The sequence below is a fragment of the Temnothorax curvispinosus genome, unplaced genomic scaffold (assembly GCF_003070985.1).
Source record: "Temnothorax curvispinosus isolate PA1 unplaced genomic scaffold, ASM307098v1 QBEX01004860.1, whole genome shotgun sequence".
Classification (NCBI taxonomy): domain Eukaryota; kingdom Metazoa; phylum Arthropoda; class Insecta; order Hymenoptera; family Formicidae; genus Temnothorax; species Temnothorax curvispinosus.
In genome coordinates, this window is record NW_020214640.1 from 258922 (window position 1) to 282129 (window position 23208).

The following is a 23208-nucleotide window of genomic DNA, read 5'->3' on the forward strand; positions in this document are numbered from 1 at the left end:
CTCTCTCTCTCTCTCTCTCTCTCTCTCTCTCTCTCTCTCGTCGCTTCTCTGCGCTGTATCTATTTGGTGATGATGTGAAGTTATGTCGCTGCGCATAATGTCGCTCCGGGGCGGAAAGCTGGTTTGTATTCGGGAAGTGAACTCCGCGCGAAAGCAGGTCACAATGAACTTCTATAGTGAAAATAAGCATCCTACGAGGTTACCTACAAACAAACTATTTAAACAGATATTTATAATGTGAAAAGTATTTTCACATTACTGAAATGCGCTGAGTAAATTTCGGAGAGAGCACTACTGATCTGGAAATGTTATTTAATTCGACCATAGAAGAATGATATCTGTATCCAGACCACATTTTGAAACAAAATTGAATGTACGCAGCAATAATATTACCGAAGAATGTTTTATTACTATTTTTATATTCAAAGCAGACAGCATAGTTATTCAATATAACAAAAATGTTGCCCTGCGATACAAAAAATGTTTAAGTTTTATATTTATATCATATTATTTATATTATTTTTTTATTGCATTTAATAAGATATTAATTTATATTTTATCTCTTTTTAAGTAAATGTACATAATATATTTCTTATTTTTGACGTTTGGAAAGCACTGATCAAAAGTGATAAGGATGGAAGTCAATTGAAAGATTTTTCTATTCGCTATTGTGAATTGTGTACGTGTGTGCGCATCCTCTCAGTAATCTATCTTCTTAAAGTCTACTATTTTTATTCGAAAATTGGATATTTTCGTGCACGTAGGATTCAATCTGCAGCAGTAGCCGATAGATCCGTACGTAGAATCTTTCTCGTACAAAGAATGACTTTCGAATGCGTAGAAATCAGATTACATTGACCAATACATTTCAAGATTACCGCGGAAATCTTATTCGGAAATTGCGAAGTACCGAGTTCACAGGACTTGCTATCGTCTGCGAAATAAGATTGCAATTCGCAATTGCTATGACCTTCTGAATTACTTATTAAACGACTGTTTTTATTTTGAATTCCATTATAGAATTCATTTAGAATTTTAGATGAATATTACGCGAAAGTAGGGCAAGTTGAAAATAGAACGACTCTTGTATTTTCTGCACTTTAGATTTCTTTTCAAGATAGTTTGAGATTATGTTTCAAGATAGAATAAAGAAGGTGGAATAAAATTGTACTTTATGTCACTTTAATTCGATCTGCTTGCGGTGCAACAATGGTTCTAATGTCTTTGATTTTTCTTTCCTTTTTTTGGTGTTTCTCTGTGATATCACAGAGTATATCGACCTGGTGGCATTGACACTAATTGTCACTTAATACCTGTTTCAGATACTCCATCGTTCGCGATAACGCGTTTACCTGGTTTTGGAATTCCGATCGTCGAGGGGATGTCTGTCAGCCTGAAATGCGAGGTAGACAGCAATCCAGCCAGTACTCCAATTTGGCAGCGCGGTAAGTGGCAAGCGAAAAAAAGGAATGGAATTCGCGCGCGCGCGGTGCGTTTCGTCTGGTTTCTCGAATTGGATCCGGAAGGACAACTAACTTACTAATTTAATCAAGTTTAGATACGTTTCGCGCAAAGCAATCCTGTGTAAAAATATAACATTTTTTACACTTTTTAACTTTTAAATCGTGCATTATGCGGAACAGAAGGAAGTATGTTTTATTATTTATTTGATACTTATTTTCTTTTTTATTTACTTTCTTAGTTTCTGTTTGGTTCTTTATTATGTGAAAAAATGAAAAATTGCATTTTTTTTAACTAACGATGCAATGACACTCGTTATTCATGCTGGATTATTTGCAAGGATATTGAATGGATTGTGTATTTATTCATTCCGAGCCATGCGTATTCATCACAATCAACATAAAATATATACATATATAAATAAACATATTCATTTACTTGTAAGTTTTTAGGAAAGAATAGTTTGAAGGAGAATTAGTTAATATAAATAAAGTAATTATAGTTAATATAAATAAAGATTAAGTTGGTAAATCAATATCGTTAATATATTTTTTTTTATTAATTAACGCCACTCGTTTCCTCGCACGAAGTTCTGGCGATCTCAAAACAGACCGTTATGATAAATGTATTATACGTTTATTATACACATATTACGTTACATTTTATCTTTTATTTAAACTCTACCATTTGAATGGCGTGGAGATTAACTCTTCTCAGCAGTAACGTTATCCGTATTTTCCACGGCGGGTAAATTTTTGGCGATTTAAATACGTCCGGTAATGAGATTTTTAATGAGTTACCGCCGCTACAAACAGCCCCTTACCCGAAGCAAATTTCAACCTAGTAATTTACATTGTACATAAACAAATGCGCCAATTATTTATTAATTTCAATTAGATTCTACCTTGATAAAATATGAAGATATTGCCGGCTTTTATGAATTCTCGAAAATTCAATAATGCATGTCACATGTGAATTAAGATAGTTATTTTTAGATATTCTTTCCAATCTCAAACAAGTTTTTTATTTTTATATAAAATTAAAATCTGAACATTAGTTACGATTAGATATATTCAAGACTGACTGCGATAAAGTTGATGAAATAACGCACAATAATCTTTTATGAGATCTTTAGCAGGACAAACATCAATTACGAGCTAATCGAAGAGAGAGAATTTTTTTAACCGAAAGTAGCAGCAGCAGAAGCTTGAAAAGAAATTCAACCTTTTTTTAATCCTTCTTTTTAACATTGTTTCGAAAGTTTACGACTTAGAAAGGGTGCTTTCAGTATGTCCCGTATATATGTACGACATATATTCGCAGGCAGTGTTTTGGCAGACGGCGAGTTGCGAAGCGCACGTGCATTATTTCGTGCAACTCCCCATTCCCTACAGCTAGGAAACGCGTCACGTTGTAGGTAGACACGTTAGCGCGGGCACGTGTAACGGCAACGTGAGCATAATTTAATCACTGTAAACAGGCACTTGGATGGGATGGAATCTGATGCACATGACCCTCGGCGTAATATCGGCCTCGTAATAACTCTAAAGGAGATGTAACTTATCTGTAAACGCACGCGTCAATGCACTGATAAGCGTAACACGGCTCTAATTGAATTATCGAGTTATCCTCTCGCGTTAACCCTTTCTAAACAAGATGTTCTTATCGATTCGCGAAAAACGCGGCTTATGTGATGCGCGTGTAACCACAAACTACTAATGGGATCGTAAAAATGGCTTACTTGATTAAATTTGTATTATTATGAGGAGAATTTGGTTCTTCCTCATGTAAAATAAATGAGCTAACAATGCGATTGCGGTATTGAAATTGAAAGACTAATTGTGTAGATAATAGAGAACGTGAGCTGACAATTATATGCGAATTTTACTAGTTATATGTATATATTATAATATTATAATTATCGCATGGTGCGCAAATAATGTTTCGAAGTAATAATATTGTAAGCGCCATTCTTAATGTATTATACCTTGCAAAATGCACTCTCCATAGAGCCGGAGACTTTCCCCTATTTCCATGCGAAATCCGCTATAACGTAACAATCGTGCATTCATTCCTCGAGAGAAGTAATTCTCGCGTAATTAAACCATTACCAACGATATGCTTAGGTGAGTCAAACGCATGTCGCCGCTCGCGGCATAATAACGTCGTCCTTAGCTTAGGAGTTTGAGGAAGACGAGGGAGGGTTCCGAAGTTCTCTGCATTCACGCGATTTCCGTCAACCTTGTCGTCTCTCAGCGTCTCACCTCCCCTAAATCTCGGGGATCCCGGGCTCGAGAGTCGGGGCGGGAGGTAAGGTGGTACATCCCATAATCACATTATTACGTACCGCAACGGGCGCGACAACTCTACCACACAGACGCCGGCAGAAATCGGGACAATGGACAACCCCACGCCGTCGCCGGTCCCTTTCATCCCGGCAATTCTCGCCGGCGCGGCGCGGCGCGGTGCGGCGCGCTTTCATTCGGCTCCCGATAGACAGGTGTACGCGCTCGATATTATCCCCGTCTCGATGCACTACTACACGCGGCTGCAAGCCGCGCCTATTTCCGCACTGTAAATTTCGTGCCGGCGTTAAAGGGAGACTTGGCTGGCGCGCCGTGCGCCTCGTCGTCGTGCCGTACACGAGCAACGTCGAGGAAGCTGTTACGCGACGCGTGATATCGGAGCAGCACGTTGCTCCATCTGATCTGCCCTATTGGCCGGCACTTGTGCGAGAGAAAGAGATAAGATAACGGGAGCGATTACGCGGATACATCAGATGCGACGTGAATGCATCGCAATGTACCAGGAATCAGAACAAAGGAATTGTGTATCTACTGGTTAACAATTGCAATAACTTATTGTTTTATTAACATCAAATTGAAATATATTCTATAACGTACTATTCGTATAATGTGCATATATACTCTTACAGAAAAAAAACATTATTTATGTGTAGAACAATCATGTGCGAACATTGTTTTTTATTATTTAAAACGTGAATAATATCGTTACTTTATATTTGACATTATAATTAATCAAAATGCAACTTGTGGTAACCTGTGTGTTCCAAAAAATAAAATATTTTGGATATTGTAAGGAAAAAGTCATTCTAAAATATAATTGAGCTTATTTACTTTTTGCAATGATCGCAAGAACTCTCTTCTAGTATTTAATAACAATAATTAATTTATCAAATAATCTCTATATACATATATAAAATGGTTGATCTTGATGAAGATGAGTAACAATATGACACCGTAACGACGGATTACATAGTCTTGCACTTCAAATGTAAAGTAACTAAAGATTATCGTGATTTGCAGCACTGTGTTTCGCGTTATAATTAATTCGTATTAAAATTTACAAAAAGACGAACGAAAGGGGGTACTCAGACGCATAGACTCATTACCATTTGACTGTTCTTTGTCGTGGGAGAACTCACCGGCCGCGGCCGCTTCTACGGCCTGATAAATATTTAAAACTGTTTATAATTTCCTCCTTCCTGTGAGCAGTTCCTGAACGTTTCATGGCACTTTTAATCCCACCGTTATTTCATATTCCAAGCTTAATCTGCCTTATCTCCCCCAATCGAGGTGTTCATTGATTGGAATAAGCGATATAAATCCGCGTTCCGTGAGAAATTATCATCGTAGCGAAGCAGAAGAAATAAAATTTCTACGGAGCAAAAAGATATAATTGACATCATCTGAAAATTAACGATGAATAAACGTGAATTGTGAAAGAAGAAATTTATACATACATATTTTTTTTTATCAGAGACATCAATTTTACTTCAATTTCAATGGAGATTAAAGATTAATAGTGCAAAGTTAAACTGCATGCACTAAATGGAGATAATAAATAATTATACTTTCTTTCCGTTGCCACATATCGCTCATGGCGCTTCACCTTGGTTACTTTATTAAGTTAGTGACTTTCATGAAGCAATTTCTCAACTTGATGCCTTCAGCTAATGGGGAGTAAAGCAGTAAAATTTTAATAATCTCGCTGATTTTATATATCTTTCTAAAAATCCCGTTTATATAATTCATAAAACCGCACTCGATTGGTTACAGGTAGTGTGATCAAAAATTAAAAAATTGTTAAGAGTGTATAACTTAAAAAAAATATAGATCTATTGAAGCAGAGCTTTATCTTCCCTTTAATTTCACAAAGTAGACTTTTATTAGTAGCAGCAATTCAATTTGGATTACTGCAGTTAAGATATTAATATTGAAAATAAAAAAGCAGTAGGAAAAGATAAGATCTTTGGGCGAAAGAAAACTCTTTTCAAAGAGGTAAAGTCCGAAAAAGGGAGATACTCCGTCTAAGATACTCCGTATACGAATCGTTCATGAAAAACACAGCAAAGTAATTTCGATAAAGTACATCGGCTGCTGCCGGATATCTGCTTTCAGCTTCGCGTGCGGAAAGCAATATTATCCACGTCATCGTTTTTCATGAGTCGTACAATTTTGCATAATGGACACCGCGTAAACACATACGTCCATCAAAGAAAGGCGCGCAATAACGTTTATTTTTATGAACCTTTCGCCAAGAAAGTGCGTATGTGAAAAGATTGTCTTTTCAACAGCGATGCATCATCATAGATATATGAAATGCAGTGGCGCATATTTATACACATTTAAAGAAATGCTTCAAACTCAATACTATTTAAAAATCAGTAAGCTATTAAAATGATTTTTATCTCGCAAAGAGTCGATACCATTTTTATTAATAAAGAGATACGCATAAAAATCGGCAGAGTTTCAGAAAACATTCGTTTATTATGTGTGTATTTTAATGGTCAGACCATGGCACGCTTTACCAAAAACGTTTTGCTGTCGTATTACACAACGAAAATATGGAATCGCATGAAATCCAGCACTATAAATTTCACAATACGCCGTTGTAGTCACGGTATTAAATTTCGGTTACGTTATATCCGTGTCACAAATACGGCTCTCAATATACATATATACCAGCAAAAATCTGTTTACCCATTAAATTCCGCATATTCCGTGTTTCGTTATCGCCCAGGTCATTAGCATAATTAAATTGCATAAAGCGTCGTGTATTACGAGATGTTATTACACGAGCCGGTTTGCTCTAACCAGCCAACTATATTTTTATATTAAGCCAAATTGAATCCCGCTCGGCGTTACCAAATCGTACATCTCCATCCACTCTCCGCCGCGATTTCGAAACCTTTTTCGGAATTAAGGCTCCCGCCCCGATTTGGATTCTGGAACAGGATTTACGGTGTATACACCGTCGTTCGTGGATCGGTAACGACGTTGCTTTTTAGCCGGTGCGGCGAATAAAAGCTCACCGCAGCATAATTTCCTTTATTCATCGTCAATCAGCGCGGCTTGAGCCGGGTAAGATAGGGAGAACGGGGGCCGCGGACGAAACGAAGAGAACGAGAGAGATTTCCGCGCGGAGTTCGCCGGCGAGACCACTTTCTTGATTAGACCGTACCGTTTAAGCGGGTGAACCCATTACATTCGTTAAACGTACTCGCTGCGCCGACCAACTTTTCGCCTAGGTGCATCCCGTCCCGCGCCAGGGTATTGCACTATACGCGAGTCAGCCGCTTTTGCCATGCATTTCACTTCCCCGAGTGAAAATCGAAATCGCGATTTCTTGCTGCGAACGAATCGGGCAGGTGTTGATAAATATTTAAAAGCGCGCCACCCTGCATTCCGGAAACGCGAGCTGCATTGCGCTTCGGCTATACAATATGGGAAATGGATGATTTTTTCCGCGCATCACGCCGATCGATACATCTCGTACTTTGATCCGATTAAAACACAAGATAATTTCAAATGGATCCTGTCCTTAATCTGCGTTACTCTGCGCTAAGATAGTTTCCTTTTCAAGTAAAGCATTAATATGCAGAAGAGTAATAATACCAATGACTCCGATATTAATTATATCATTTAGCATTAAGCATTAATTATAGCATTTCACATACAGCGTTAATAATATCATTCAGCATTAATTATATTTATATTATATCGAAAATTCTCAGTGCTTAGTTTCGACATCAGACATTCAGAAAGAACTGAAACTATATTGAAATAGCTCTGTTTCGTTTTTATTCGCGGATATTATTATTCTTTCTATTCAGCAAATTCGCGTCGGTTATAATCAATGCAAAGAATCAGCTTGTACAGATCCAGTAATGGTCTCCACGAGAGCCAGTGCCGCACACGCCCGAGTGTTCCATCGAAAAAGCAACCTGATAAGTTTAACGCGGCCGATTAAATCGCTTTTCAACCAACTTTTTTAATCCGCCCTTCCACGTTCGGTATTCTGCTCGTTAAGAAACACCTTTTTAATCCCCTTTACGTAGCCTGATCCGCGTAGTATTTACGCAAGACTGCCTTTTCGATCAACTTTATACGATAGGAGTGGAAATTACAATTTCTCTTGAATTAATCAGAAAAGCATGGAGAGGCACTCAAACGAGAAGCTCATTCGCGACGCAGCCCGCCGCGGCCGTCGCCGCCGCTACGATGAAGTACCACCAGCCTCGCTGCTGGCGTAAATCACAATCGCAAATAACAATTTCGAGATTCGATAGAGATTTCGCGCAGCGCTCTATTCACATCTCGAGTGAATCACGATCGTCTTTCCGTCTCTGCGTCTTGAGTTATTTATTGTCCGTTAAAACTTTGAGCAAAACTATACTTCCCTTGACGTACCGACGAAGTCGGTGCGATCGTGCGATGGAAGTGTCACGAAAATAAAGTGCGCGTTTCTACACTATTTGATATATCCGAGGAGTCGAAAGACGTGTAAAAATGATTACGCTGAAAAGACGAAAGGATTTATAGTCAAATGTTACTACACTTTCTGTTATTCTTTATGTCGCACGGCCAAGAATTATAGATCGAACAATATGTTATAATAACGTTTATCCTTTTACAATTATCTGTGTAAATTTCATTATCGTTTTCAAGCGAATTAATATTAGCTCTCTCTGTGTCGGCTTTAGAAACTTAAATTAATGTTAATAATATAATTTTATACTTTAATTAGGGAATTAACTGACTATTTGAAGCGTTAACTACTTGCCGCAAATATCGCATTAGAGACTATATAAATTGAACGACAAATTAATGCGCGAGTTCTTTCGGAATATCGATAAAAAGAATTGCGTTATTAATCTAGGATCTGAAAATTCGAAAAATTGGACTGATTGTGGTAGTTGCGTTTATCTCGTTATTGAGTTACACAAAACGCTGAGAACAGCTGCAGCCGTCACTTTCCGCTGCGATCAGCCGCGTACGAGTGATAAGAACTATGATGGACGACCTGTTATTACCAAACGTCAGAAGGCACTGCGATTTCTACAAGAATTATTGCCAAATACTGCTCTAAAGTAACGGTTTAGCTGTACGTCTGACGTGCCGCGACTTTTTGTACCGCGGATACTCTTATATTATACACCACGATAGAAGAATTAGGTACTTAATGGCCGCAGAAATCCCTAACATTTTTTATGTAACATTGTACGTGAAACATAAATTTGTCAATCTTTGGTATAAGTTCGCGACGAACAAAACTTTATTCGCGACGCTACAACTTTCTTCAGTGTATCTATTTTAATGTAAGATAATAATTTGCCTATACGACTCATAATGATCAAAGATTAATTAATTAAAAATTAAACTTGCATATTACATTCACACATACAGCTATTCGCGTAGTAACAATTTTCCCGAATAAAAGCCTTTTTCGATTGATAATGAAATACTCGGCTGTCAATCGTATTACATTCGTGACATTAATTATTTATTTAATTTAATAATATCTGAAATTTGATTTCTCTTCGAGAATAATTCTGACCTCGCTGTTAAATTAATTAAACTCTCATGTTGCCGATATAGTCGTTTGTTCTGTGTGATGTGCTTCGGCAACGAATATCTCTGATCGCAGATCTTATTTGATATATGTGTGCTCCTCCACTTCTGCTTGCGACAGACAATATCTTTCTCGTGTCAATATTACTACAATCGTGAGCAGGGGAGATCGTAGCCTTTTGTGCGAGGATGTATCGCGGATCGGTGAAATAATTTTTTTTTCTGTGTGCACTGGCTACGAAATAACTAGATTTATTAAAGTCGTCCCCGTCTTCGTATTACGTCCGGGCAGACTGTATAATTAATCGGCAGCCACGGTACGTGACAGAAAAATCGACGTCCCGTCGTCGTGACGGATGACGCCGCGCGGCTGCGACGGGAAGCGGCTATATGTGAGTTATCCTATTAAATATTCAATTATTTCTGCCTTCCACTCCTGACGTCTGGAATTCGCTCGGCGCGACGGCGCGCGCTGCGCCGAGCCAACGCCGCGCCGGCGGGGCCAAGCTTAATCCCTATTCATAGACTCAATCGAGTGATTTCGAATAAATCCTTCCCAGCCGTTCCGCGAGATCCGCTGCAATTAAAATACTTTAATATCCTTTGGAGCACGTATCTGCCCCGGGCAATACCTTCGCCGTCCGCGAACCTTTTCCCCAAACTCGCTGCCGCCGCTGCCGCCCATTCCCAATTTCTTTTTGGTACGGTTACTCTTATTAAACGTCCCATTCCTTCTCGAGAAAGCACGTTCGCCTCTCGTTCAAAGCCTTTATAGGGAAGGCAAGTAAGGCAAATTCAGACTCTCCCGATTTCCCGTATTGCAACAAATAGTCGATTTCGCAATATGGCTTCACAAAGCCGGGATTCGCTTTGAGACTAAAGGGGAGTTTACACACGCAATGATTAGTGGCGCCAACTGACTGGCATTCATTGGCGCCAGAAACCGACTGGCACACTCACAAATGTTTACACAGTGATTGGCGTATAATATGGAAAATATTTAACATTTATTAACCCTCCGTAGTCGCACCTATTTTTTCAAACAAGGAAGTCACTCTGGGTCATTTTGACCCGAGACGAACTTTGATCGTTCGCCATTTGACCATTTATCCACCGATCGTGTTGAAAAAATTCTCAAATGCACTTGCGATATTGCTAAATTGATTGCTATAAAAAAAGAAGTGCCTCAGGAATTTTTAACGTATAAAAAAAATTCGCGAAAAATTTGTTTAAAAAAAAAACTTTTTTTAACTACAGCTAGAGGGCGTCATGCCCGCCAATTTTCAAGTTACGCGCAAGATATTTACGAGTAAAGTTGAGGCTCGGGTCAAATTGACCCAGTTGGACTACGGAGGGTTAAACACACAGTAAATGACAGCAAGCATATAACTTCAAATTTGAAGTTTATATGCTTTGGCCAATAACCGCCAGTAAACGCCACATTACTAGCGCCAGTTTGTATCAAGTGTTTATACTTGCATTGTTACTGGCGTTAGTCGATTGGCGCCACTAATCATTGCGTGTGTAAACTTCCCTTAACGAATGTTTAAACGATTAAGCTAGGAATTAAGTCAACAGAAACTATGCCATTCCCGGATGTGTAATTTGTGATTGTATCCAACGTGGCGGTATCCTCCGAACATCTTGCAGCATGTTGGGGAAACTTTCAAACAAAGGTCGAAGTAAAAACGTAAAAATAATTTATCATGGTTCTGTCGGATGATCTATTATGCCGATACATTGGACGCAGGAACATTTTGCAAGAAGAAACGGGAGCGTCAGCTGCGTGAAATCGCTTAAGGGAAAGTCGATCTTTATACGATTATCATTCGGAGGTGGAGCGAGGATATCAGAACTCCAATGATATATTCAGAATAATTCAAGGATACCGTTCCGAGTCCGTAATTTTATTAACTGTAAAGTCCGCGCTTTATGTCCTTATATCCTTTTGTCTAAAGAAATAATTATCAGTTGCGGCAATTTATAAGTGTACTTATTACTGCATTGAAAGAAAAGATTGGTTGCTTCAACCAAGAATTGGCTGCGTCATTGGTTGACGCAACCAATCTTTTCTTTCAGTGTGATGTTGGATTTCATTTCTTCAACTATATTATGTATTCTTTCTTTTTATTTGCCGACGTGCCGGATATTTTAGCTAAACGTTATTTAATAATATTAGCATTTTATGAGTGACAACATTATTTTTGCTAAGGAGAAAAATAAAACTGGTATTATATTTTTTAATATTTTTTTATGCACCTTTTGGACAGTTTTTAATATTTCGGTTATGTAACAAATTTCCTTTGCAGTTTATACAGATCAGCAGTTTATTCCTGTATCATAATATTTTTAAACACATATCTATACGTATCATAATATTTTTTAACACAGGTATCTGTGATACGCGATATATATGGAAGATCGGTTTTTGTTGCACGTCGCTGCGTGTCAATTTTTCGTTACAGCGTTTAGAAAATCGTGTACACTTTTTATGTAATTTGACAGGTGCGCTAATCCGTTACTAAAAAACAGGTGCGAAAACATGTACACGTGCTTTGTAACATGATGCGCCATGTCGAGAGAAATGCGTTCGTGCACTGACCAACTCCGCCACTAGATTTAAAAGAATCACACGGATATAGATATAATTGCCAACATATTTGCAATTATGAAGAAAAATACAAGAAAAATTGTAGGGCGATAATGGTCTTGTTTGAAAGCTATATATGATTCTACTGCTTTCCAAGAGTGTCAGATTGTTTATCTCGAACGATTAGTTTGCGAAACATCGTAGGTTAATTGCGAAAATGAAATTGCTTTTGCCACAAGAATCAATCTTCGTCGTTGAAAATAGAAATCACCATATGTTTCAATTAATTTATCATTATTATTTTATGTCATAATTGTATATCTCAAAACATCGACTTTTTTTTAAATAAACGAAGAAAATTATTGGGACCTTAATACACCGATAAAAGCCCGTATGCGAAACACATTTATAATTTACCACGCGAGAAATTTTCATGTATTTAATTTTGGCAGAAAATTCTTCGTCCTGCATCTCAATTTACTTCGAGTTGGCTTCGTTTATTTCCCGGCCAAATTGGCTGAATTCCGGCCGAACTTACCACAGAAATGTCATGCTTTTTTTTGGATCAAGTCACGGCCTGGCCCTATTTCATGCGAAACGGCGCCGCATCTCACGAAGTTCGCCAAGGATACTGTACCGTTAACACAATCGAGCATGCCTTGGCAATGTTAAAGGCGAGCGGTGTCTTTAATAGAATAGCCCACCACCCTTCCCGCGTGATTATGACTGGCCTATATAAAAGTTTCGCCACAAAACTCCGTCTGGCGATACATGGAATTCGCTCTTTCTCTCTTTCGCCTCCAGTCCTTTCTCCGATATCTTCCTGCATTCCTCGCCTCCTGTGTAATCCTCCACCTTTCATGTGAGTGTGTCTTGCGACTACGCTCTCTCTCTCTTTCTCTCTCTTCCTTTGTTCCCCAGAGTAGTTCCACATTCGCCAGAGCGGTATACTTTCAACTAGCCAATCCGACAGCTGCGTCGAATCCGCGGCTTCGCTGTAACGAGGTCGATGGTAGAGGAGAGAAGGGATGAGAGCGGTGATGGTAGAGCCGAAATAGTGGAGAAAGAAATAGGCTCCAGCTAAATGAAAATTTCGGCGATAAACGGCAAAAGAAAGGCCAGCGGGATTGATACCGGCTCTCTCGGAATCATTTCCACATTTATGAATAAGTTGAATGAATGTCCTTTTGGACTCCTCTTTTCGGTCGCCCTCCACAATTCAATTATTTTCTTTTGGTATTATAGCCATGGCACTTGCATCAGCAGTAATACATTTTTAATTCCATTGCAGTGATGTCGCGCTCTAAATTGCCGTATTGCGTAATTATTTTAATTATCTTGTGAATATGTTGAACGAGAAACATATACCAGCTTTCCCCTTTTCTCTTTTTTTTTCTCTTTATTTCTATCCCTCTATCTCTCATCTCAGACAGTTCGCCAATACAAAACTTTAAATCAATTATCCAAGAACATTTAATCACGAAAATGATATTTCATAATTAATATAATAGTATTATCTAAGGGGATGGATCACGCCATTTTAGAAACGCAACAATTTGGATAATAATATATAAGTAAGACAAAATCATTAACATCATTTATAATCTCATCTAAAAGAATTTTTACGATCTAATTATTTTTGTGTCTACATCTTTAATCCATCCTATCATTAATGAAGACCCACATGTCATATTCTGCCAAAACAATACATTCATAAACAAATTTTATGCACATTTACACAAGAAAAAAATAATCTAATAATTTTAAATCTATTAAGATTGTGGAATTAATTAAACTTTAACTTTTGATCCGCTTCTTCTTTTCGACGATTAATGACTAGTAGTTTCAAGTAATTAATGATCGAATTGCGTGTGCGGCAATTGTCTCTATGAAAAATGTCGCGAAATCATGAACAACGAGAGAAGTCGCTTGCAGCCGAGACTCGCTCGGCTGACGCAAACTGCGCGACGACGTTAACGCAAATCCGCGGACCGTGCGTGCTGTTTCCAGTGCGTTAATTCGTATATCCACCAGCTTTCCGCTTGTGTTTCAGACAATGGACCGCCCCCCGTGGAGCAGAGCGATGACGGATGGTTGAACTTCACAAAAATCACTCGGGCCGAGAGCGGCTGGTACAAGTGTTACACGCGGCATATGCTCGGCATTTTCACCAGCATCGGATATTTTCTCAACGTTCGCTGTGAGTAAATCGTTGTCACGCCACTTTGTCGCTTTCAATAGCGTAGGATTTCTCGCACGGGATTCGAACAGGAACGTCAAGTTAATAAATGTATCTTCTTTGATAAAAAAGAAAGAGTATTCTTTTGAAATAATTTTGGAGAAAGTTTTCATAATTTAATTTGTTAAATGGAGATTTCTACGATTTTTACGACGCTTTCAATTATTAATTTTTATAATCTTACAATTAAAATAATAGGCCTTTGCCGGTAATATGGAACTATCACGGTTGACAAAGTAATAGACGATATATCGCAAAATAATTTAATTAAGGATATGTAGACATTTTCTTTTATGCATTGCTTTTTAAATAGCTACTTAACAGAATATAGTCTTTTTTACAAAATTGAGATTATCAAGAATATGTTTAGATCTCTTATATGCAAGAGACAAATTTTGTTTGTATTGACTATATTCTTGACAGTCTGTCAAGCTGTTTTTCTATCTTTCTATATGCATTTCTTTTTTCAAAATTAGTAAATTAAATGTCACGTAATGTTATAAATATGTATAAAACGACGGTAGCGCCTACGAAAGATAATTACGTGCATTTTTGGCTGATGTATTGTCTATCCCCTATGCATTTGATAGCGCTCGAAGAGACATTCTCCCTGATTTGGAATGCGAAGGGGGTCGTCGCTGCAGCCAATAACCGGATACCACAGTCATTTGTCAAGGGCGGAAACCACCGAGCCAACCGGAAATTATCCGTGCCCCGTCGTGAAAATTTGCAAATTTCCTACCTAGCCCCATTCCTTCCATCTTGCCATTATAACCAGAGGGTGATGCGCACCCTGCATCTCAAACCTGCGGCCCTCGTCTCTCCCCATCCTCTTGTCTTCTATCTAGTTCTCTACTCTTCTCTATCACTCCCATTCCCCCCCCTCTCTCTGTATCTCTCTCTTTCTCTTTCTGCCCCTCCCTATTTCTCTCTCGCGCTCTCTCTCCCGATCTCTCGTCTGCTCCTTCGACCGACGATGCTGGATACGGGCTTCCGAGCACCTAATCTCTACGCAATTTAGATGGCTCGAGAGCACCTATAAACCAACCATCCTCCTTCGTGGGAATTATCGATTACACTGCTACTATGTCCTGTTCGAATCTCCTCCCGGATTACTTATCCGCCGGATAACGTCAAGGCGGGTTAAACCGACGCGCTAATTTCGCCGGCTTGTAGACAGTCTACAGATAGGACGTAGTTTAAAGGGACAGGAGTGATAAGACCAGCGCTATCGACAGCCGAACAGATTTTTCTCGCGACTGTTACTCTCGTGTAGTATAGATGATGCGAACTTACATAATTTTTTTATACATTACATTTTCATATAATATATTCATGTATACTCATGTAATATTCTATATAATACATGCTTAAGTATAATTTTTAATTTATTAACGTTAAAAAAATTTATCATATATAAAAAAAATTATCTCTATTAAGTCCATAATAGTGATACTTTATAATATTCAAACATTCGATTCAACAGAGCATCTTGGATGTGCATAATTCAATTAGTAGGGACACGAAAGGCATATCAAAGTAATTAGAGATAACGCGATCATAGACGGACGAGTATATGAGAATCTTAATCACCTTAGCGCACGCGAATCGCATTAAGATTTAAGACGATCACAAGCCACCACCGTAGAAGAAGAGACTTCAGATCAAATTTGGAGATAACGAGAGTCTGTTGAAGAGGGGAGTAATGCTGGCTGACGAAAAACGTCAAATTACCGGCCTGATTACCGAGCCTTTCGTTCTCTCCCTTTTCTTTTCCTCTGTTTGTTAAAGCGCCACAGCGGTGGTGTTTGCTGTAAAATTCCGAACAAACTACAAGACAAACGAGGTATAGTTGGGAGCCGAGCGAGCGTGAGAGGAAGTGAAAGCCTCCTATCGCATCCGCACCACTTTGATCCCTTTGTTTTGCTATAGGATGAGCTGGAAGATCAGCTTGCTAACTCAAAGGACTGCTACGTCCTCCCATTCCCGCTTCCTCGCTTCTTTCTCTTTCTCAGCCGAATTCCGCTGTAGCAGTCCGGCTCTAATTCCCGAACAGAGATACGAGCAACCCCCTTCATCTACTCTCTCGCCCCCTCTCTCCGCATTTCCTCTTCTCTTCCTCTCTCCTCCCCCTCTCCATCCTCCTCCTCCTTCTCTTCTGTTTCTCTCTCTCTTTCTCCCTCTTTGCAATTGTGGACATAGCGCTAGCTGGAGAGCAAACAATCGTAACCGTATAATTCCATAGGTGGAATCGGAAAAGGACGAGAGGGATGAGGAAGGGTAGAAGTTGGAACCGACAGTACGCAACGTTGCGGTGGGGAAAAGATTTTGTCGAACCAAGCACGTGAGGGTAGAGAGATATTGCCTCAACTTTATCTCTCGTACGTGCCGCTGATTTCTGATACTCGAGTAGTTCCTCGATGACGATGAACGATATCGAATCAGGAATTCAAAATAATAGCAAAAAGTGAATTTGGTGAAAACGCTTAGGCACATTTAGGATTCGCAAGAGCTACTAATTATGAAACACGTTTCAACATTTCTTTTTGTGTCGTCAAGGAAAATTCATATTTGTATACTTGCGGAATCTAAAAAGATAAAATATGTGTAACGACAGATGTAAAAGCATGCCAAGTTTTTAGGTGACAAACAAAATCCAGATTTTCAAATATATTACGATATTTTTATTGTGAATTACCGCGTATTTTATCACATTTTTTACTATCTTCACAAAGTATAAAATGTTTAGGAAGGAAAATCTGAAAGTGCTGTTTTAGATGTGCGTTACGTCCACGTGGATTATTTTTCGTGCATTGTCTTATTCTCCTGTATGCGACCTATACGTTTAAGTTCGAATTTCGAGTTTGCCACTCGTTGAGAGATTTAAATCAATGGCATTTAGATGATCCAGATATGGAGACCGAGGCGGAAGCGCTGAACGGCGAGGCGACCGATTCCCGAAGGATGGAAGTGCAAATCGGTGGCGCTGTGACCCTCGAGTGCGACGGCGGCTGTTGGGGCCACGGGCCCGGAATGGATCCGGTTGGAGGGCCCGGGCCCCTCGCTCTGAGCCGGGTGGTCTACCAGGAAGCCGGGGAGTATCGATGCGTCGCGCCCGATCGGAAAATGCAGGACACGTGGCGAGCTCAGTTACCCTATCACATCAAGGTTACCGGTAAGTCCGATAAAATCTCTACCAGAATAGACTGCCAGGTTTCCCGATGTTTGCACTGCGCGGTTTTTCCCCCTTTCGGCTTGCTCATGTATATCAGCGGCGCGTACGTCTCTCTGGGCACTGGCGGGAACGTTTTTTTTTTCCTGTCCGCGAGCGCGCAAACCAAATGCGATAGAGATTATCTGAAAACCGATTAGACGTTCACAGTGCGCGTCTGCGAGTTACAAATTGAATTGCGATTCACATGACGTTGATAATGCGCGAGATGCATTGTTGCCGCGATTGGTATCTGACGAACATAACATTGTGCGGCGTGTCGCATTGTACCCGGTTGCATTGTAGGTTGCGGCTAACTACCTTGCCCGCTATCTGGTTCTAAATTTAATTATAACAGTCGACATTGAATTAACCGTGTTACGGTGTAACCGTGTTACGGTGGTAACACATTAATTATCGGCTTAAACTTTTGACGACCTGCTGAGGAGTATAGCAAAACGTCGCGTGGAGTTAATGCATTCCTTTAATCCGTTTAATGTAGTTACATTTCGGCAAAACAAATAAACTGGAGCCATACTCAAATGGTATAATTTGTGCATTTACATTTCACGTACACTTGTGTACACGAAGTTTGTTACGGTACGTACGCGGTTCAGCGGGTCAAATAAGATACTCCATTATGAAACGCGCGAGTCGAGTGAAGAATTAAAGGGCATACATTTGACAGAAATATCTAAAACTCTTAATGAATTACATTATAATTACGTATATCATAACTACATCGCATCGAATAGATTAAATAGTTAAATGCTCCAAATTTAAACACGTTCAAGTATAAAGTTATCTCACAAGCAACTAAAATGCAGCAAAGCAAAATTCAAAGCAAATGCCAAATGCCCTTTATAGATTTATTGGAATTACAATCTGTCGTTCAGCCCTTAGCTTTAATTGGAAAAGTTTTGCTAATAGTATTTTGTTATATTAAACAAGTAAAGCGCAGAAATATTTTTATAATGAATTTTAAGCTTTAAGAATTGCATAAAGAAATAACCTACAGATCGATAATATATCGCTTTCATTTAACAAAAGTATCTTCACATTCGTTAAAATTTATATTGTTCTAAATAAATATTATTAGAAAAAATAATGCTAAGGTGTGAGGTAATAATGCAAATTTATCTTTGTTTGAATCGAAAAAAGACACATCACATTTTAGTGACAAAAATCCTATGGAATGTAAAAGCGGGAGACAGAAAATTTTGGTTTGTTACATTAATTTGTCCTCTCAGATAAAAGCCGTTGCGGCTAGCATTACATTGTAATTATGATAATATTTTTTAATGGATATGGCCGAATAATAACCATCGTAATGTTTTAATGTTACCACGTGAAGCCACGTGAAGCCATACGGCTAACGATTGCATAAAACTTACACACCATGTGTAGAGTAATTAAATACTTTTTCACCGTCACACATTGCGGCCGGAAGGAATTAATTAAACGATGAGAATGTGAAGCATTTTCATTCGTTATTAAAGCTTCGTAATAGCTCTCAGTATCATTTGCTGTACATCCGACCGCGCCATAAGGTCATAAAAATATACGTATATTATTACTTTCTTGTGTTCTCCGCGAATTTTATCTCTAAGTATTAGTTTGATACACTATAAATGACTCAAATATCATATAAATATGTAAATTACAATACAAACATATTAAAAATATTATAATATGAATCGTTAATACTTAGATCATTTTTTTTTATATAATATGTATTATTTAGATTTTATTAATTTTATATATAATGTTGGATGTCTCTTTAAAATTATTCATTTTATGCTTATTTTTTGCTAATTTTTTATTCAAATTTCTTAAATAAAAATTATAGAGTAAAGATATTTTGATTTTCATAAAAAAACATTTATTTGCATCTGTTTTTAATTCGAATACTCAATTGGTTACTACTGTTAGTAACAACTATAGATTATAATAAACGATGAGAGCATTTACATAAATAAAAAAAAGAAAAGAATTATATTAAGTTATAATAAATATTGAAATGTAATTAGCAATAAAATATTTTAATATTTTACAATTTCTTTGATCAAGATATTTTTTTCAATAATTGTACGCTTCCAGTTTGAAACTCGCATAGTCTTATCATTTCAAGAGAAAAGTCTCTGTATTTACTAAGAGTACGTGAGCTTTAGTTTCCATTCGAATTGAAGTTGAAGTCTGAATCCGATTTCGAATCTGCGCGTTTTTACCCGTCGAGAACCTCGAGAGACTAAACGGAAGCGCGAATGCTGATAAAAGTTGAGGATACATACTCGGCGCAACACAGATACCGGTCGCTTAGATGCGCACGTAGCATACTCTTCGGGGATAGTGGTCAACGGAACGTGACGTCGTATAAGGCGAGCAGAATATCAGCTGCGGTTAAACCGGGCCAAGTTGAACGTCTTGAAATGCTGCGCTTGAACGCCTGGATGATAATAGAATTACTTATAAATGTTTTGCTTACACGATATTAATCGGTATTATCAAAGTGACAATTACATGTAAAGAGACTTTGATTTAAAAAATATGTGATAATCATGCACGTGACGAAACTTCGGATAGGTTTGCTAAAATATTGGAGCTGTACAAATAAGAATTAATTTGTATATAACTCCCTATATAAATTTGTGTATTTCAGTAATAGAATTTGACTTTTACGACTTAGCACAGTATTACTGGAATATATTTAAACGTATCCAGCTAGACGATCGATAGAATACGCGTAAACATTAATAACGACTCTTACCGATAACCACTTCTGAACCACGTTACATAGTCGCTACTTTGGAATTCGCATTCGCATTCGCGACACTATGAAAGAAAACAACTTTTATGACGCGAAATGGGAATTGTTGCGTCGTAAAGCAGACTAGTGGCCCGGCATACTCTATCGAGGCGATTCCCGCTCCTTCCTTCGATAAGAGATCGATATAGCGTCGAACCAAGAATCACAAGGCTATGTATTGGAAATCGTGAAACACCTTGGTTGTCCCGCGGTTTTACTGCCACGGTATCCCTCCTGTTTGTCTTCGATTCCTCGGCTGGGGCAACGGTGAAAGAGCACCCTGCCCAAAACTGTCATTGTCACAGCAACGTCGGAGGACGGAACGGTCATTCGGCGAGGAGCGCGGATGAAAACGACGCGAGGGAAACGACGGAAGAGGGAAAGAGGCAGCGCGGAAGAAAGTTTGCGAACGTTTAACTTTTCCATTCCTCCTCTGGGGTCTTGTCCTCGTAAAACGGTTCCCGGACATCCTCGCCGACACGTCCGCCCGCCCTCGTCCAGGGCTTATAAGGGTGCGCGTTGATCTGTCCGAAGGGTGTGCAAGGCACGTAGCAGCACGCCGCGATATCTCGTTTCGTTTAGCTCTTAACGAGTTTGCACGGCTCCCGAATGGCTCATAATTTTGACCCGGATTTTCGTCTGAAAACTTGAATCGCGAGTGCAAATTAGCCTCTTGTTAATTCTCCACGCGAAAATTGAGACTAAAACGCACGGTTAATGTCAATAATACTCGAATAATCCCAATCTGGATTTGAATCCTGATTACATACAGTATTAAGACGTATTTGCTACTTATATAGGATAACAAAATATATTAGATACAAGTACTTGGAGAAATTTCGACAGAAAAATGTGGAAGAGTTACGAGATCTCTAAAAAATTTTCAATTTTGCATAAATTCATTCTTTAAAACGGAACAGAGCGTGTCAATGAAAAATAGTTATAGTCAGTTCGATAGAGGAAGAAATCGATAAATCAATTGGACGAAATTTTTATAGAAAATCCTCGCTTATTCTATATTTTAGGGAATTCATCAAAAATTTCTTTTAAATTCCACCATCGTTGAGATTGTTCTCGCTCGAGATTTTCGGTCGTATTTCGCGAACGTATCATTCACCCGATAAAGAATCACAGGTACCCGGATGAATCCATAGACGACAAAAAGACACTCGTCCATTGAAATACGACGACGTTATACGTTCGCGATTGCGAGAGACGTTGGGACAGTTTCGTCTCTCGGTTTCAGCCGCGGATACGAGACCGTGGGAAATATCGTGTATGCCCGGTTATTTTCCCTCGCCCTATTTACGCGACGATGATAGATGCAGAACGTTTTCTTTCTCTTTTACCCCGCCCGCGTATATCCCTCATGGCCGGCGCGCGTTCTCTCTCTATCCGCTTCTTTCCTTCCTTCCTTCTACCACCATTCAGCCCGAAGCAATCGCTGGAGCAATCCCGACTTCTTATTGATTGCGGCTCGGGGAACTCGTGCGTGTAAGGCGCTCACAGCCCGTCCGCGTCGGTCGAACGTTCGCTATCCCGGCGAATGCTTTCTACGTCGTTTCCATGGAAATGAAAAGACACAAAAGGCACACCGAAATTATTTCGCCGTCGTCGATCGTCGTAAGCAATAATTTTTCCACCTCACTTTATCACTCGGCGCGTAACACCTCCCTCGGGGGTCGTACAACGCGCGAGATATAAAGCTCTCGCTCGTTCGATATCAAAATATTTCGCTGCGATCCTAATATGTATTTCTCTAGGTTGTCGATCCCATTTCCCGGCTTCGCGCTTTTCCAATTCCTCCAGTAATTCACTCGACTTCGTTCGACGTATCTTTTGAGAAATGCTGCTTCCCGAAATTTTCTGACGTCTCTCACGCGGAATGGAAGATTAGAAGTTATTGGAAGTATATACGGGGGAAGTGCAATCGATTCGCCAATTATGATAGCAAGATACTGCCGATTCGATTGAAATTTCTATTAAAATTACACCATTATTTTATGTATTACATGGATGTATATTTTTATTTGTATATTTTCCATTTTATCCTCGGTAATATAACGAAACAATTTAAATATTTCGTAATAAAAAATCAGTATTGTTTGAAACATTCGCCAGGATATATGATTAAACTTCTGTTCTCAAACTGATACACGCAATAATCGTGTAGAGATCTTTTGTTCCTTTTGTACACGTTGTTTCCGAATTGACCAAGCATGTAGCGATACGAGAGAAGTGTGGAGATGAAAACGCGTATCGTGCAACTTCAAAGCAACCATCAGTTGAATATATTATGGAAGCGCCGTACGTGCGGTTTGTATGATATTCGGTACCATAGTATGCGCGGCATGTTTGCAATAATCTCGACCGTACTTAAACGTTTGAAACCGCGATACACATTCACCGCACATCCCTATATACATATGCACATAATTTCTCTGCGAAAAAAATAGGTAAATCGAAAAAAAGAATGATGGAAACATATTTTGTAGATTAATAAATCCTCCTCTTAACGTTCTGTTTTTGTTAAGTAAATTGTTTTTTTATTTTCAATTGCTTTTATTTGTATTGAAATTTTATTTGTATTCCTTGAATTAAAATTTAAAAAATAATATAGTATTTCTTCCATTAAAATTAATCTAGTTTTGACGAACAGAAATGTAATATTGGAAAATTAATCCCCAGCGCAGCTTCTTTTTTAATATATCTATTTTTCTCTTTGCGATTATACTTTTTGTGCAATTAGCAACTATGTGAGTACTCTACTTTGTCCTTAGCGAGAAAATAAAGCGGCCTTTGATTATTGTCACGGAATACGCTTTGACTTTCGCTGAGAACTTTGATCAATGGATTTTATGAAGTTTGTCTGGGGACAAAATAATACACGTTTAATTAGAAAGCAAAAAACGAAGCAAAAATATTTTTACTTCTTGCCGTATACTTGTAGAGCGAATCGATAAGCTAAAAACCCTCCTCGTGTACTACGGCTTCATTAACGAATCAATAACAGATGGCGATTAATTC

The 23208-nt window shown here is 38.7% G+C and overlaps 1 protein-coding gene across 3 annotated transcripts in view; it reads left to right on the forward strand.

Moving 5' to 3' along the window:
* Nucleotides 1-23208, forward strand: part of LOC112454177 (hemicentin-2) — a 325911-nt gene that overhangs the window by 243876 nt on the left and 58827 nt on the right. For 2 of the 3 annotated variants that reach the window (XM_025015421.1, XM_025015422.1), the window contains exons 7-9: nucleotides 1323-1445; nucleotides 13979-14125; nucleotides 17067-17339. In XM_025015421.1, coding sequence (XP_024871189.1) covers nucleotides 1323-1445; nucleotides 13979-14125; nucleotides 17067-17339 — 543 coding nt within the window. The remainder of the gene's footprint in view (nucleotides 1-1322; nucleotides 1446-13978; nucleotides 14126-17066; nucleotides 17340-23208) is intronic. The other variant, XM_025015423.1, reaches the window with a different exon arrangement.